The 14,351-nt window shown below is 39.0% G+C and overlaps 1 protein-coding gene across 1 annotated transcript; it reads left to right on the top strand.

Moving 5' to 3' along the window:
- Window positions 1–1,385: 1,385 nt before the first annotated feature.
- On the top strand, window positions 1,386–3,635 carry LOC103710967 (WAT1-related protein At5g07050-like). Its single transcript, XM_008796912.4, has 7 exons — window positions 1,386–1,681; window positions 1,777–1,839; window positions 1,937–2,053; window positions 2,173–2,425; window positions 2,568–2,726; window positions 2,812–2,963; window positions 3,117–3,635. Exons 1-7 carry the CDS (start codon window positions 1,479–1,481, stop codon window positions 3,340–3,342), a joined length of 1,173 nt encoding a protein of 390 aa, XP_008795134.2. The 5' UTR covers window positions 1,386–1,478; the 3' UTR covers window positions 3,343–3,635.
- Window positions 3,636–14,351: the final 10,716 nt, after the last annotated feature.

Genomic DNA, 14,351 nt, shown 5'->3' with positions numbered 1-14,351 from the left:
GAGCTGGGAGACACCAAGTTCCGTCCAATCAGTCATGTAGATAAAAAATCGTGTGATATGAAATTTGGCTTGTAGACTGACTTAGTCAGTGAGCCATGGCTGGAGGTCAATTGCGAGTCTTTCAAGTCATGGGTCACCCAGCACCTCATAATTACGATATGACCAAATTAGTTTTGCCCAAAGCGCAAAAAAAAAAAAAAAAAAAAGGCCCGACTCGGATCCAATCCGAATCCGACTCGGACTCGACCCGACACGATCTTCAACCGGATTGGATCTGGATCTAAAATTAGGATCCAAATAAAAAATCGAGTCGGATCAGGGTCACTCAGGACCTGACCTGATCCGACCCATTTACACCCTTAGCTGCAAATGACACCCCGAACGTAACTTTACGCCACCATATATTGCATCCGTTATCCAAATTAGGCTTTTGCATTTAGAACCTAACATATCGTCGGTTCCTTGGGATGTCGCAAAGCAATTAATTCCCCGCATCCTTGCAAAACGGATGTAGATGAATGGCTGTTGACCGGCCCGTCGCATTTCCTCGCGCAACCAAGCATGCCTCAACACGTGCTACCCTATCCACACGTGCGACCAATGCGTAAATATTTTTTTTTTTTGGTACAACTACTGCTCATACCATTCTAGCATGGGTGCAGGCAATAAAATAAAAAAAGAAGATGACAAAGCAGTAGAGAAGCAGCCCCTAGCATGATCTGAAAACCTCTCTAGAATATTAGACAGCAAAGGAAGCAATTCAGTCAGCAGTCATATTCGCCTCTTAATATACATATACTGCTTAAAAGGCCCTACAGCCCTCCACCAACCAAAGAATGTCGGAGAGCAGAGGGTTCTCATCCTCCTCCGCCCTCCATCTCGTACCCACTCGATCATCATTATTGAAGGAGGATATGCTTAGGCTCCAATACTCATCTCGCATAGGCGATGCTTTTCAATGCTACCTTGAGCTCCGTCTCTATAGCTGTCATCCAACACTACTTCGCCCTCTGCAGTAATTAGTCTAACATCATGTGTCCTCGTCACAAATCCCACGTATGCTGTCTCTCTCTATCGTCGCCCGCATCAACACGCCATTCCTCCCCTTGTCGGGGGAGTTACGGGTGCCTGTGGCATCCCTCGCCACTAACCCAGTGTCACGGGCCCCACTTGCTCTCGCACGTAAACCAACTCCTATGCTGCCACGTGGAGCCAACCCACCCCGTTGGAGGCAATATGCTGTGGCTCCCACGTGTGTGTCAACCTTTCCCGGAATGCCCCTCCCATGGTTGGCCTCATGAAGTTGATTTGGCGAGGCAGAGTGCCCCAACTAACGGCTATAAATGCCAACCCAAGTTGGCCATTCCCTCAGGAGAACACAGAGTCTCTTGGGTTCTTCCTCTCTGTTCTCCTCTCTCCCTGCTCCCACTGCTATACGCCATTAGGACTGTCCACACTCATCTTCCTCTCCCACTAAAATGGAGATCCAAGGTCGCTGTGGGAAATTCTTTCAGAGGTGCAAGCCCTACGTTGCCATGATTTCCCTCCAATTCGGCTATGCCGGCATGAACGTAATCACCAAGGTCTCCCTCAACCATGGCATGAGCCATTACGTTCTCGTCGTATATCGGCATGCCTTTGCTACCCTATCAATCGCTCCATTCGCTCTCATCCTCGAGAGGTGACGATCAGATGATCAAAAAATCTTAACTCTATCCATTCCTGTCGACATCCACTGAAAATCTGAATGCTTGAGCGTCTTAACTATTGTAACAGGAAGGTGCGGCCCAAGCTCACACTCTGGATTTTCATGCAAATATTCGTGCTGGGGCTCCTTGGGTTAGTGCTTGACTAGTGTTCCTTCATCATATCATCGAAAATTGTTATCATTATTTTTCTCGAAGGCACACTTCTGACAGTTAACCTGGAACTGTAGGCCTGTGATCGACCAAAACTTCTACTATGCTGGCTTGAAGTTCACCTCCCCAACCTTCTCGTGTGCGATGAGCAATATCCTGCCGGCCATGACCTTTGTAATGGCAGTGCTCTGCAGGTAGCTAGACAGAGTTGCATATGCGTTCATGGTGTTATTACCATAGCTTTTCAGAGAGTGTTTTGAAGTGTCTTTTGCTCACGAGGGATTGTATTTGTTGTATTGGAACTGGAAAATAGGATGGAGAAGGTGGATCTCAAGAGAGTGAGGTGCCAAGCCAAGGTGGTAGGCACCCTGGTGACAGTGGCTGGGGCCATGTTGATGACCCTGTACAAGGGACCTATTGTGGAGATGGTGTGGACCAAGCATGTCCATCCCCGCCAAATGAATGCGCCGCCGGCTGCCACGGATTCCGCCGACAAGGACTGGTTCAAGGGCTCCATCTTCCTCATCATAGCAACTCTAGCTTGGGCTTCTCTTTTCATCCTCCAGGTAAAATCTCAATTTCTTGGACATTATATAAGATCTTATGTAAGAACTATGACGGAAAGAAGGCCACAGCATATCGGCGATTGTTTGTAAAATTTTCTACGAGGGAATCGATATGACTTGTGTTTTCTTCTTGGTTCTATAGGCAGCAACACTGAAGAAATATGATGCACCCCTCTCCCTAACCTCATTAATCTGCTTTGTTGGAACCCTGCAAGCCATTGCTGTGACCCTTGTCATGGAACGCAAGCCTTCTGTTTGGAGAATCGGCTGGGACATGAACCTGCTTGCTGCTGCCTATGCTGTTAGTCTCTCTCTCTCTATCTATCTATCTATCTATCTATCTATCTATCTCTATATTGACATGGATAAGGAATTTAAATGTGCAGGGGATTGTAACATCTAGCATTGCCTACTACGTTCAGGGGCTGGTGATACAGAGCAGAGGACCAGTCTTTGCCTCTGCCTTCAGCCCTTTGATGATGATTGTAGTTGCAATTATGGGCTCATTCATCCTTTTTGAAAATATCTATTTAGGAGGGTAAGACAGACATAAATCCATATAACAGAACCATTCTATAAACAATCAAACAGTGTCTTAATTTAACTTGGAGTCATTAAAACAGGACTAATACCAATACATAAAAACACTTGGCTGCTAATACTTTTCCACTACAATATTCTGTGGGTGCAGTGTCCTTGGGGCTATCCTGATAGTTGCTGGCCTCTACTCAGTTCTCTGGGGAAAATACAAGGAGAACAAGGAGGAGGAGGAGCAAGAAGCTATGGAGTTACCGAGGACCATAAAGGGCAATGAAGGGAATGGACAGGTCATGGACATTGCAGAGGTTGATGAAGTTGAGCTGGAGAAGACCAAAGCCAACAACATAATGACAACCTCCCCTGACCAGAGGTTATAGCAGTCAGGGTCCCAATTCCAGAGTCCCATGAAGACCAAGGAGGAACCATAAGCTTTTTCAGTTTATAGTACTTTTGACTGGGGGAGAGGGGATTGAGAGGGGCAAGCAGAGAGGATCCTGGGGCTAAGGAGGAGGTACTTTTTGGTCTCATCACCTTCTAACCTTTTTTTTTTCACTCTTTTTATCCTATTTTCTGTTTCTTTTTCTTTCTCATTTTGATGTAGTGGGGTGGGATGTAATCCATAATTTGGAAGTTGGATAAAATGCGGTTGGAGAGTTTTATAATCTCTCATTTGAACAAAAATTGGATGTAATCTTGTTGGTGTCCATTTCTTTATTTTGGTTCTGCTATGGGGTAATATCAAGCACTAACCAGAGTAACTTACGGCTAACAAAAACAATTTAAGTGGCATTAGTGAGCACAGCTTACTTACAGCTGACTGGATTGTGCCCAAATTATGGGATTGCGTAATAGCAATCACAAACAAAAGGGAAACATAAGACACAAAACTGCAATCCCTGCGAACCATCACAGTCATCCATCACTGATACTACACCCTATGTGCCCAAAATTGCTTGCTCATTATGTAGTCTAAATATTCCATGGTTGTCATCCTGTGAAAAAAAAAATGTTGGCTAGTACTTCTCTCTCGCATATTACATGCTAGTGTGTCCTTAATCATGCAAAATGGCTACTTTTTTCATTTAACAGAATTCCTGATGTGAATAGCTACTTTTTCTATTATACCTATGTAAATTCATATCCTTTTGGTGATATGGCTCTATAATCTTCCTCTGAACTATAGATCAAGCAGTAGATAATTCTTTTGCTTTTCCATGTGTCAAGGTTTCCTTCAGGAATAATGCAAAACTTAATTGTGATCTCCTTGCACTGAGTCATCTAGCATTATTAGTGCCTAAATGACCCATAAACAACTATTCTTGCAAAGTTGGAAAAGTGCAAAGTCATTTCCCATATGTTTTTGGGGTAGAAATTCATTTCTCATATTCAAAACAGTTTGGCTACATAAGATTCTATAAGATCTATAAGTGTATCCAGTAATCATTCCATGGAATGGTCCTGAGGATTGGCACATAAAAGGATATTCCAAACAAAGCAACATAAACAGGCAATTATGTGCAGGGAAAAATTTAAAATTTTAATTCATAGAATCCTTTTATCAACTACTTGTGGAGGAAGTATTCTTGACATGCCCCTGCAAAAGGTATATTCCATGAACATGAATCTTAGACCAGAGGAAATAGAAGCATTGCCAAGAGAGTCCTTTTGTGAGAATATAGACAACTTGATAAATAGTGAACCATTAGAATTTTAATTTTTCTGTGATCAAACAATAATAAATTTTCATGTAACCTTATGCATGCAAGTCCTTTTCAATGCACGTCACTACGAATGGAAGATGCATTTGGTAGCCACGTTGGTTTCACCTAATTGTTGCATAGGATAAATGATGGCCATGTAAGGACCATGGAGTTACGATTGAATCCACATAATCCCCAGGAGGATTACGTAGAGAGGTAGACCACTAGCTTTTACTAGTAAGATACTATCAGAAACGTACCTAGCGCTCTCAACCTACGAGAGACGTCGGCAATCTTGCATGCACTAGTTAACTATTTGGTGGGCCGGCATTCCATCATCTATACAGATACCATAAAGTATCTAAAGGATCAAAGGCTCCCTACTGAAGTATAGCAATAATGGACGACGAAACTTATGATCTATGACTATGAAATCAAGTATAAGAGAACTCTGCAACAGATACCTTATCTCGGCAGACTGAAGAACAGCGATGTGCTATTTCATATCTACTACCTCATTAGGTGGATCAAGTTTTAGATGAGACTAAGGTGGATGATTCTTTACGGACTATCATTCCACAACTTTAAGAGCAACCTAATGAAGCTATTCATTATATCTTGCTAATGGCCTTTATGGTGCTCTCCAAGACAGCAACCAAAAAGGTGGCCTAAGTGGCTTCCATAAGGAGAATAGTGGTACAATACCTTCTTTCATAGCTCTACCAAAATGACTCCCTATGAGGTTGTATATGGTCAACCGCCACCCACCATGCTATATATATTCCAGGATCTACTAATGTCCATCAGGTAGATATTGAGTTAAGGGACAGACTGGACTGGATTTTTCGTTTACTAATAGAGAACTTAGAAGAAGCTCAAAACTGAATGAAGTGTCCAGTAGATAAGCACAGAACTGAAAGGTCCTTCGAAGTTGGCAACATTGTTTACCTGCAGTTGCATCCATACCTACAAACTATAGTTGCTGTGCACAGCGATATGAAGCTTTTTCCTCGATTTTATGGTCCTTCTAAAATATTGGAGAAACTTAGTTCAGTTGCTTACAGATTTGATTTGCCTACGAGACCCAAAATTCATCCTGTTTTTCATGTATCCAACTTGAAGAAGACAGTGGCTCTTGAAACAGTAATGTCTACACGAATACCCGATTTTTCGGAAGATTTTGAACTCCAAATTCAGCCTGTTGCAATTTTAAATCGAAAGATAGTTAAGAAAAATAATCGGGTGGTGACAATGTTGGTCCGGTGATTAAACTTTACACCTAAGAAAGCTACTTGAGAATATTTATATAAATTATGAAAGAAGTTTCCAAATTTCCAACCTTGAAGACAAGGTTGATCTCTTAGGAGGGTGGAACGGTGCAGTCCTTTAGATGCCACATTTAATGATTGCAATCTATTTGAGCTATTCCTATTTGAACTAGGTTTCTTTTTTTTAACTTTTCCTATTAGAATTAGGGCAACATTTATTAATTGTATTTTTCTTTGAGTTAAGATTCCTACTTTGATTAGGGGTTGATCTCTATATAAATATAGATGTCATATGGGTTTTTCATCATTAAATAAAATTTCAGACTTTTGTCTTTGAAGGTTAATCATCTTTGAATTGATCGTTGGAGGCTTGATCCTCTCAAAATGGTCATTCAAAAATCCAATGTTTTGTATGATATGACTGGATTTATATAGCACTTGGGCAGGGCAAAAGGGTTTATTGCAATAGGTACTTATCCTACTTTGGTTTGAATGGCTTTATTTTCCTTAGATTAGAGGTCCTTTTCTTTTATAAACAAAATTAGTTGCATCTCGAGGTCAAATCCACCGTTGTATATCGTATCCTTCTGACCATTTGTCAAGTGACCAATTGTGAGGGCCATGTACATTGACCAGCCCGCTCTTGCTTTGGGCCTATGGGCCGGCCCAAAGAGGCCTAGCTCAAGGGCGGCCTGAAGAGGCCAGACCCATGGCCACCGTGTCCTGTGGCACAATGAAGGCTGAGAATAAGACTCCGAAATGAGTCTTCTTCCTTCTCCAAATATGGCAAGAATCGAGGACTCTCAGGGCAATCCGAGTTCGTCTAGGACTCGGAGACTTCGCCTATTTAACTTCCCTCCTCCTCCTTGGATTTCCTCCACCGAAAATGCCAAAGATCGCCACCGATTTCAAGTTCCTTCTTCAAGCTTCCTCCTTTGATTTTCGCAGAAAATCGAGGATGGAGAGCTCGCCGGAGCCAAGGTACGGACCCAACCTTCTCCCCTTTGTCCTCTATTTTTTCCACGGCCTTAAACCATCGTCGTCGATGGAGAAATTTGTCGGAAATTAGCCGGATTCCATCTTCACTTTTTTTACCGGTCCTTCTTCCCCTTTTTCGACCACTGGCACCACCGGCATTCATCACCGAGAGCCTTAGCCCTTTCCTGCATTGGCCCCTGGCAGGAGCCAAACCTCCTAGTCACTAACGAGCGGATTGGGACCGAGATCAACCAAGACATGACCATCCCTTGTTGGTTTTGTGTTATCTTGGGATGAATCCCTCAGTAGCACGGCCATGTCATGCTTCGGATCTGAGTCATGACAAATATAGTATCAAAGCAATAGATTTGATCATGGGGTAAGCTTAAAAATCTAGTAATTGGTAGAACTTAAGCTTAGATTTATGATTCGTAAAGTGAGGCATAGGTCGAGTATAGAAGAGTTGGTATAGATCAGAGTTACGCAATGGAAACATGGTGGAATGTTAGATGAAAGACTAAGTACCTACATTTGTTTAAGAATTAAGGAACGTTAAGTTTCGAGGACGAAACACTATTAAGGGGGGAAGAATGTGAGGACCAGGTCCCTTGACCGGCCTGCACTTGCTTTGGGCTTGTCGGCCAACCCGAAGAGGCGAGGCCCATAGCCACCGTGCCCCATGGCACGATGAAGGTTGAGAAGAAGATTCCGAAATGAGTCTTCTTTCTCCTCCAAATCTGGCAAGAATCGAGGATTCCTAGGGCAATCCAAGTCTTTCTAGGACTCGAAAACTTCGCCTATTTAACTTCCCTCATCCTGCTTTGATATTCTCCACCAGAAATGCCAAAGATCGCCACGGATTTTAAGTTTCATCTCTATGCTTCTTCCTTTGATTTTCACTAGAAATCAAGGTCGGAGAGCTCGCCGGAGCCAAGGTAAGGCCCCGACCTTCTTCCTCTTTGTCCTCTCTTTCTTCCACGGCCTTAAACCATCATCGTCGATGGAGAAATTCGTTGAAACTTGGCCGGATTCCATTTTCCCTATTTTTACCAATCTTTCTTCTCCTTTTTCGGCCACTGTCGCCCACAACGTTCATCGTCGAGGGACTTAGCCCTTCCATGCATTAGCCCCTGGCCGGAGCCGGACCTCCCAATCGCCGACGACTGGATTGGGACCGAGATCAACCGAGCCATGACTACCCCCTATTTGGCCCTATTTTGGGTTAATTGTTGCCAACCTACCGCTGCTGCCTGCAGCTACTTCGCCAGACCATGACCAAGGCAGCCACCAGCCCATCTCCCTTCTCCTTTGCTTACCAAGAAAAGAAAAAGAGAAAGAAGAAAAGCAAAAGAAGAAAAGGAGAGAGAGAGAGAGAGAGAGAACCAACCATTTCTTTCTCTCTCTTAATTTTTCTCCCTTTTCTATCCACTTTCTCTCTCCTCTCTCCACTTTCTCTCTCCTCTCTCCACTTTCTCTCTCTATCTTCTCTCTACCTTTTCTCTCTAGAATGTTCAATGAATCTAGAGTCGGGTCATGTCTACCGGATCTACGAACCCGAGTTGACCCTTGTAAAGGGCCCTCGTTTCGTCCTGATACTCGGGCTGCCTATTAGACCGATCACGCTAATCTTGTTAAATATCCCTGAAACTGCTATTGATGAACCATGTTGATTAATGTTTGTCCTAATCGAGTCCATGCTCTATGATTTATTGATCGAATCATTCAAGCCTGACCCACCTGGAATCGTTGAATGCTCGTCCCTATTTCTTATTTATTTTAATTTGAATAGAAATTGATCTCATTTTTAATATTTTTAATAGGGTTAACTAAATCGTCTAGTGAAGTTTGATGGTTTAAGATGAAAAAGATAAGTAAATCTTATACTCCTTACTAATTTTCAAACTTATAAGTAGATCTTGCACTCCTTATGATCATCCCTTTCATGCATAAAACCTGCTTGTGGAAATATCATTTTTTTAAAAATTATGGATCAGCAAATGTGTTATGAAAATCATGCTTTATTATGAAAAATAGTTCTATGAATGTTTTAATAAAAATAGCTTTGTTATGAAATATGAATCTGATCATGTTGTTTAGTATTTTTTATTTATTTATATGTATATTTTAAGAAAGAAATATAAGCTTTCTAAAGGCTCTCAGATTATGTATAATCTCTTGAATTGGAAAAATCGACATCTGAAGCTAGTATCCATACGAACACTAGCCCCACTGATGGGTATAAAGTTGGCCTATGAACATGAATCTATATCGATTACAAACATGCGCCCTAACACGAGTATAATGACCATAGCACGAATATATGTGAGCAATGTTTTGAACTATGATATGGTTAAATGGCAGAAGAATGATTATGTATTTATTTTCTAAATGAACTTGGTGCTATGTTTATGAAATATGAATGGTTTATGCACGCATTATTAGTTTTATGACTTATTTTATATACTGTATTATGAAATTCTTGTTTTGGAATATTTGTTTTTATTTTTAAATGATGCATTGGCATGAAAAACTTATGCTGGATCTGGTAAGATAGTAAAAGATTTACTTACTAAGCTATGTTACTCATATACCTCTATTTTTATTTTTCTCTTTAGATAAATAGAGTTGATAGGAACGAATGATGATCCAGACTTGGAGTTCGTTCTAGCAAACTTAGTGATCTATATAGTAGAGCCGAAGTTTAGTTCTATAATTGATTATAAAATTATAATTAGTAAAAAAAATTTAATAGTAAGAATTATGGTTTGGTCTTTAAGTTTAAATTTAGATACTTGGAACCAATATTCGTTTTTATTTAATGAGTAATGAAATTGAATTCTTATTTATTTTATTATATTTGAGATGGATTTAAAAGCTAAATATAATGATGGCTTTATATTATTTTGGATTGTACCTCTCGGTAGTACGGCTATGTCATGCTTCGGATCTGGGGCGTGATAAATCATTGTGCGGATCTGAGTTATGACACCAATCGCACAGAATATTGTCATGTCTTGAGCTATAGCAGCCATAAATGGCCGATCACTGTGATGTAGTATTAAGAGAAGTGTCAGCCATGGCCAACACCTTTCTAACCGAAAATAATGAAAAATTGGAACCTGGGATTCCATCTCCAACATATATATCCCATAAATGAGCAAGTTGCCACCAAAATTCATGGTGAAGAATATTATCTCCACCTCAAGTTCGATCCCATCTAATTTCTCACATTTAAAATCCATACAAGGTGTTGATTGATGTGCCAGTTGATACCCCTCCCTAGGTTCAAAGTTCTTAATGGATCACATTGAACGATGCTGTTTAGCCATTTCAGTTGTGTGATGCATGCACAGAATCTTGTGGAAAGCATAGATTTGCATCAACCGATTCCTTCTTAAACATATCATTTAAGAGTTTTGTTGTATCTAAGCATTCTCTAAATGATGAGCTTATAGTCTCATCCATGTCTCCCTAACAAATATTTGCATGTTTCATAGGTACAAAGTAAATTAATCAACAATGAACTTCCAGGATGATTAACTAGTCTTTTGAGATTTTATTTTGGCTTGCTTATATATGCTGATTGTTTTGTGTGGAATACTGTTGTTTATCATTACCCCTTGTCTTATAAGCTGCATAGAGTTCTTCCTTATCTTATAAGATAGCAAATATATTTTTCTTCCAAATATTCAAGAGCTTATAAACTGCCAAGTAATAGTTTGAAATTACTTATAGAGAACAAGAAATGGATATGAACTCAATGCCTTTATTAATTATTAAATAATTGTCACTAACCTAGAATAGGATGCTATATGCCTTGCATGAAGGTATCTCCCTAAGAACATCGCATCAAAATTTTTACCCAATTGTATCAAAAATGCACCATGATTTCAGACAAGCATACAAACATGTAGATATGGTTAAGGATTATCCTCACTGTTCCTAAAAAGAATCTTCTTAAAAAGACAATTAAAATAATGGCAGCGGCAATGAAGTTGGATGGAGTTACGCGGCATGATTGCCATGACATACAACATATGGATTGCTTCATTCAAATTTCACGTGAAACATATTTCCCAAAAAAAAAATATATATATATATATATATATATATATATATATATATATATATATATATATATATATATATATATATATATATATATATATAGTTCCTGAAAAGCAAATCAAGAGGCATTTCTCCTGGCTACATATAAGAAATCCACAATTATAAGCACGAATTGTAATATATTTCTTTAAATTTATGTACATCTATTATCAAGGATGCGGTGCAGGTGTACCGGATGAAAAGAGTACTTTTGGTTCAACTAGTGCAAGATTTTGTAGCTAAACTACAAAGGGAGAAAACTCTAAATTATTTGACAAAGTCTTCATGGTGATCACCTTGTAATTTCAAGGAGTTACTTTCATGCACAAGCCATAAGATATAGTTAATCTGCTGCCATATCATTCTGAATAATTACCTACGGCAATTAATTAAGCTGAATAAATGTCTTCTAAGATCATTAATTACTGCATGAATACCTTATTGCTCATCCATCAAGATATCATCAAATTCTACTTTTATGCCACTAGAACACTAGCAATGATAAATCCATTTACTGTTTAATATTTAATCTCAAATTTGTGGGTCATAGCTAGCGATTCGATAGTAGCCTAATTGGGAGCAGTATGACCTGAGAGAAGGGAATTTTTGGTTACCTCACAAAGATCTTCCACTATCCAAAGCATGCAAAATATCACGAATTGGAGATTATGGTGCTTTAGCACCATATTTCCTTTTGATGGATTCCACAATTGTCTTATTTCATATTGATTTAAACCGAAGGATCTCTCCATAGCTGAGAGGTTGGTGTGTAGAAGTATCTCATGGTGCATGTCGCACTCCGGGAATGGATAAGTTCATTGCTCTTTTGGAAACAACACTATATTATGCTTTATGACCATAGCACACAAGCCACTTGGAGAACAAAGTTCAGGTCTGCATGGAAACCACTGAGGAAAGAGCACTCACATGCTAAACACAACAACGATTCCCTGCGTACCTTGTTTATTAAAAGTTATTACTTTTTTTTTTTGCTTTAAAGCACTCTTTTGTGCCCTTTTGCTATTGTCAGCATATAATGGAGATTATTTCGATTCCTGATCCTCCCACTAAACTTGTAATCTATAATCTGTACAATATCACTCAATTGCTTGTAATTGACTCTTGTGATCAACTTACATAATCCATTTAGAAGATCTAAACATTGAAAAGAAAAGAAGAATATAAAGATTGTCTCAGGCACAAGGATATGACATGCTTCTAGATGATACTTGTTTCTATTTTCACAATGTGATGTCACAGATTGGTGATTCTCTCACATCCACAATGCCAGATGGTTATTCCTAAGGGAAGCACTTGTTGAATAAACTAAGCTTGCTTTGGAAACAAGATCTCAACATCTCATGTCCCAACTTCTTTTCAGTAGGCTAGAAGATTCATTTGGTTTCTACACATGTTTTAGCAATAAAAACATTGAAAGAAGGAAATGGGAAACCCAACAATATTCTCATACTATTGTGGTGCATTAAGGTCATCTTGGATGACATGAGCTCAATAAATAGAGAAGGTGGAGGGGAAACCCATTTCGCTTGTGATGCACAACAATCTTCAGTAATGCATTCTATAGCATAACCCTATTTAAAGTGTGGAATTTATTCTTGTTGCAAAGTAATGCTTGTTAGACTGCAACTGCTTTGGCATGGGTTGTGCCGGATGCGAATCTCAGAAAATCAAAAGCAGATCTGATGTACAAGGACTAATATATAGATTCGGGCTACGCAATCAAAACAAACAGTGACGAATTAGAGTCTGGAAGGCTTAAATATATCAAGAAAATTTTGAAAGCCAATTTTTTTTACATGTGACAAAGAATGGAGTCATGCAGTTAATGAAGAGCTCATAAGGGTTTAAATTCAAAGGCATTTAGGAAAAGCTGACATTCTTCTCCTAATTAATCATGGACATCACAAATGAATAGCACTGACTAGAGGTTGGATAAATCTTTTGGCCACCTCTGTAGCAATATCCTAGGAGAATTGGAAGATTTTGAAATATAGTCTTCAGGGACTGCATAGATACTACATAATAATTGAAATAAAATGTGAGCTTGAGAAACTCTGTGATAAAATATTGCATTCCTTTGCATACTCTTAATGCAACTATCTGTCATGTATCGAAATACAACTCATCTTCTGACTCCTATCAGATTGTTGTGAAATTTAAAGGCTAGAGAAATTCTTTAAGCAACCCATGCATGTGGCAGCATTCTAGGTGAGCAGCAAGATGACAAATTAACTGGTCTTCAAGGATTTCATGCATATATATACACAATCAAAAGGACTTCAATGATTGTAATCTTTAGCCTGTCCTAACAAAGCTCCACCATCATGCTTTTTTTAACATCATTTTCAGGTTTTAAGTGGATACTTTGAGATCCTTTGCAACGACTGTCTAGAAGCAAGGTACCAGAAATATTTTCTGATTCCCGGGCCACCATCCTGGTCCACTTTTCAGCTTTCTGATATAATTTCCATTTGCCAAAAATATTTGCTTCATTTACAAAACAAAAGAGGTGAATCAATCAGACAATATATGGCTGTACGCACTTTTATATCCAAATATATCTGGATGTAAATTCATATTTGATCCGTATTTGGATATCCAATCCTGATTACAATTCCATTTAATTTTATATGGCTCTCATAAACTTCAAAATAAAATAAATGACTATTAATATTGATTTAATTCTTTATCTTCCACATAGTGATAACTTTGATTCCATGGTTTGTAAGGTTTGGCTATCCAAATTGTATCAACATTTACATCTATAATATAAATATTAAATATGCATTTATATCAGCTTAAAACAAATGTAGTTATACATTTTAGCATCTAATTAGTATCAATATCTATAAAATAATAATGGACACAATTATGGATATGCCAGTATCTAATTCATATATGATTTGCTTTGCCAGTATCAAGGACTAGTGCTTCCACCAATGGCATTTGTTAATGCCTAAGGCATTGTATAATAACTGTATGCATGATAATAAAAATAAAAAGAGCAGCAGCAGCATCAGTAGCAACAAGAACAACTAAGATTTAAGACAAAATTGTAAGGTCAATTATAATGATAAATGATTACTTATTTTAATCTTAAGAAGAAGAGTGGAATAATATGATGCAAGTCCTCATTGGAGGAATATGATGCTTAAGATCCTGTTGGCAAGATAAGGCACTGAATTGCAATTGGAGTGTGGAAGAAATGTATAAAGGCTACCAAGCCTTGATAAAAACACAGTTATTGATTGATAAGGCCAGTGCACCTGAACAGATTGTCATCCACATCCTTTGTTCAACCTTCAAAAACAA

This window comes from Phoenix dactylifera, chromosome 1 (assembly GCF_009389715.1).
Source record: "Phoenix dactylifera cultivar Barhee BC4 chromosome 1, palm_55x_up_171113_PBpolish2nd_filt_p, whole genome shotgun sequence".
Classification (NCBI taxonomy): Eukaryota; Viridiplantae; Streptophyta; class Magnoliopsida; order Arecales; family Arecaceae; genus Phoenix; species Phoenix dactylifera.
This window is presented reverse-complemented; position numbering and strand designations above follow the sequence as displayed.

Coding starts and splice junctions, on each gene's coding strand:
- LOC103710967 (XM_008796912.4), top strand. CDS start 1,479: ATGGAGATCCAAGGTCGCTGTGGGAAATTCTTTCAGAGGTGCAAGCCC. Junction 1,682..1,776: donor TTCGCTCTCATCCTCGAGAG/GTGACGATCAGA, acceptor CTATTGTAACAG/GAAGGTGCGGCCCAAGCTCA. Junction 2,426..2,567: donor CTTCTCTTTTCATCCTCCAG/GTAAAATCTCAA, acceptor TTGGTTCTATAG/GCAGCAACACTGAAGAAATA.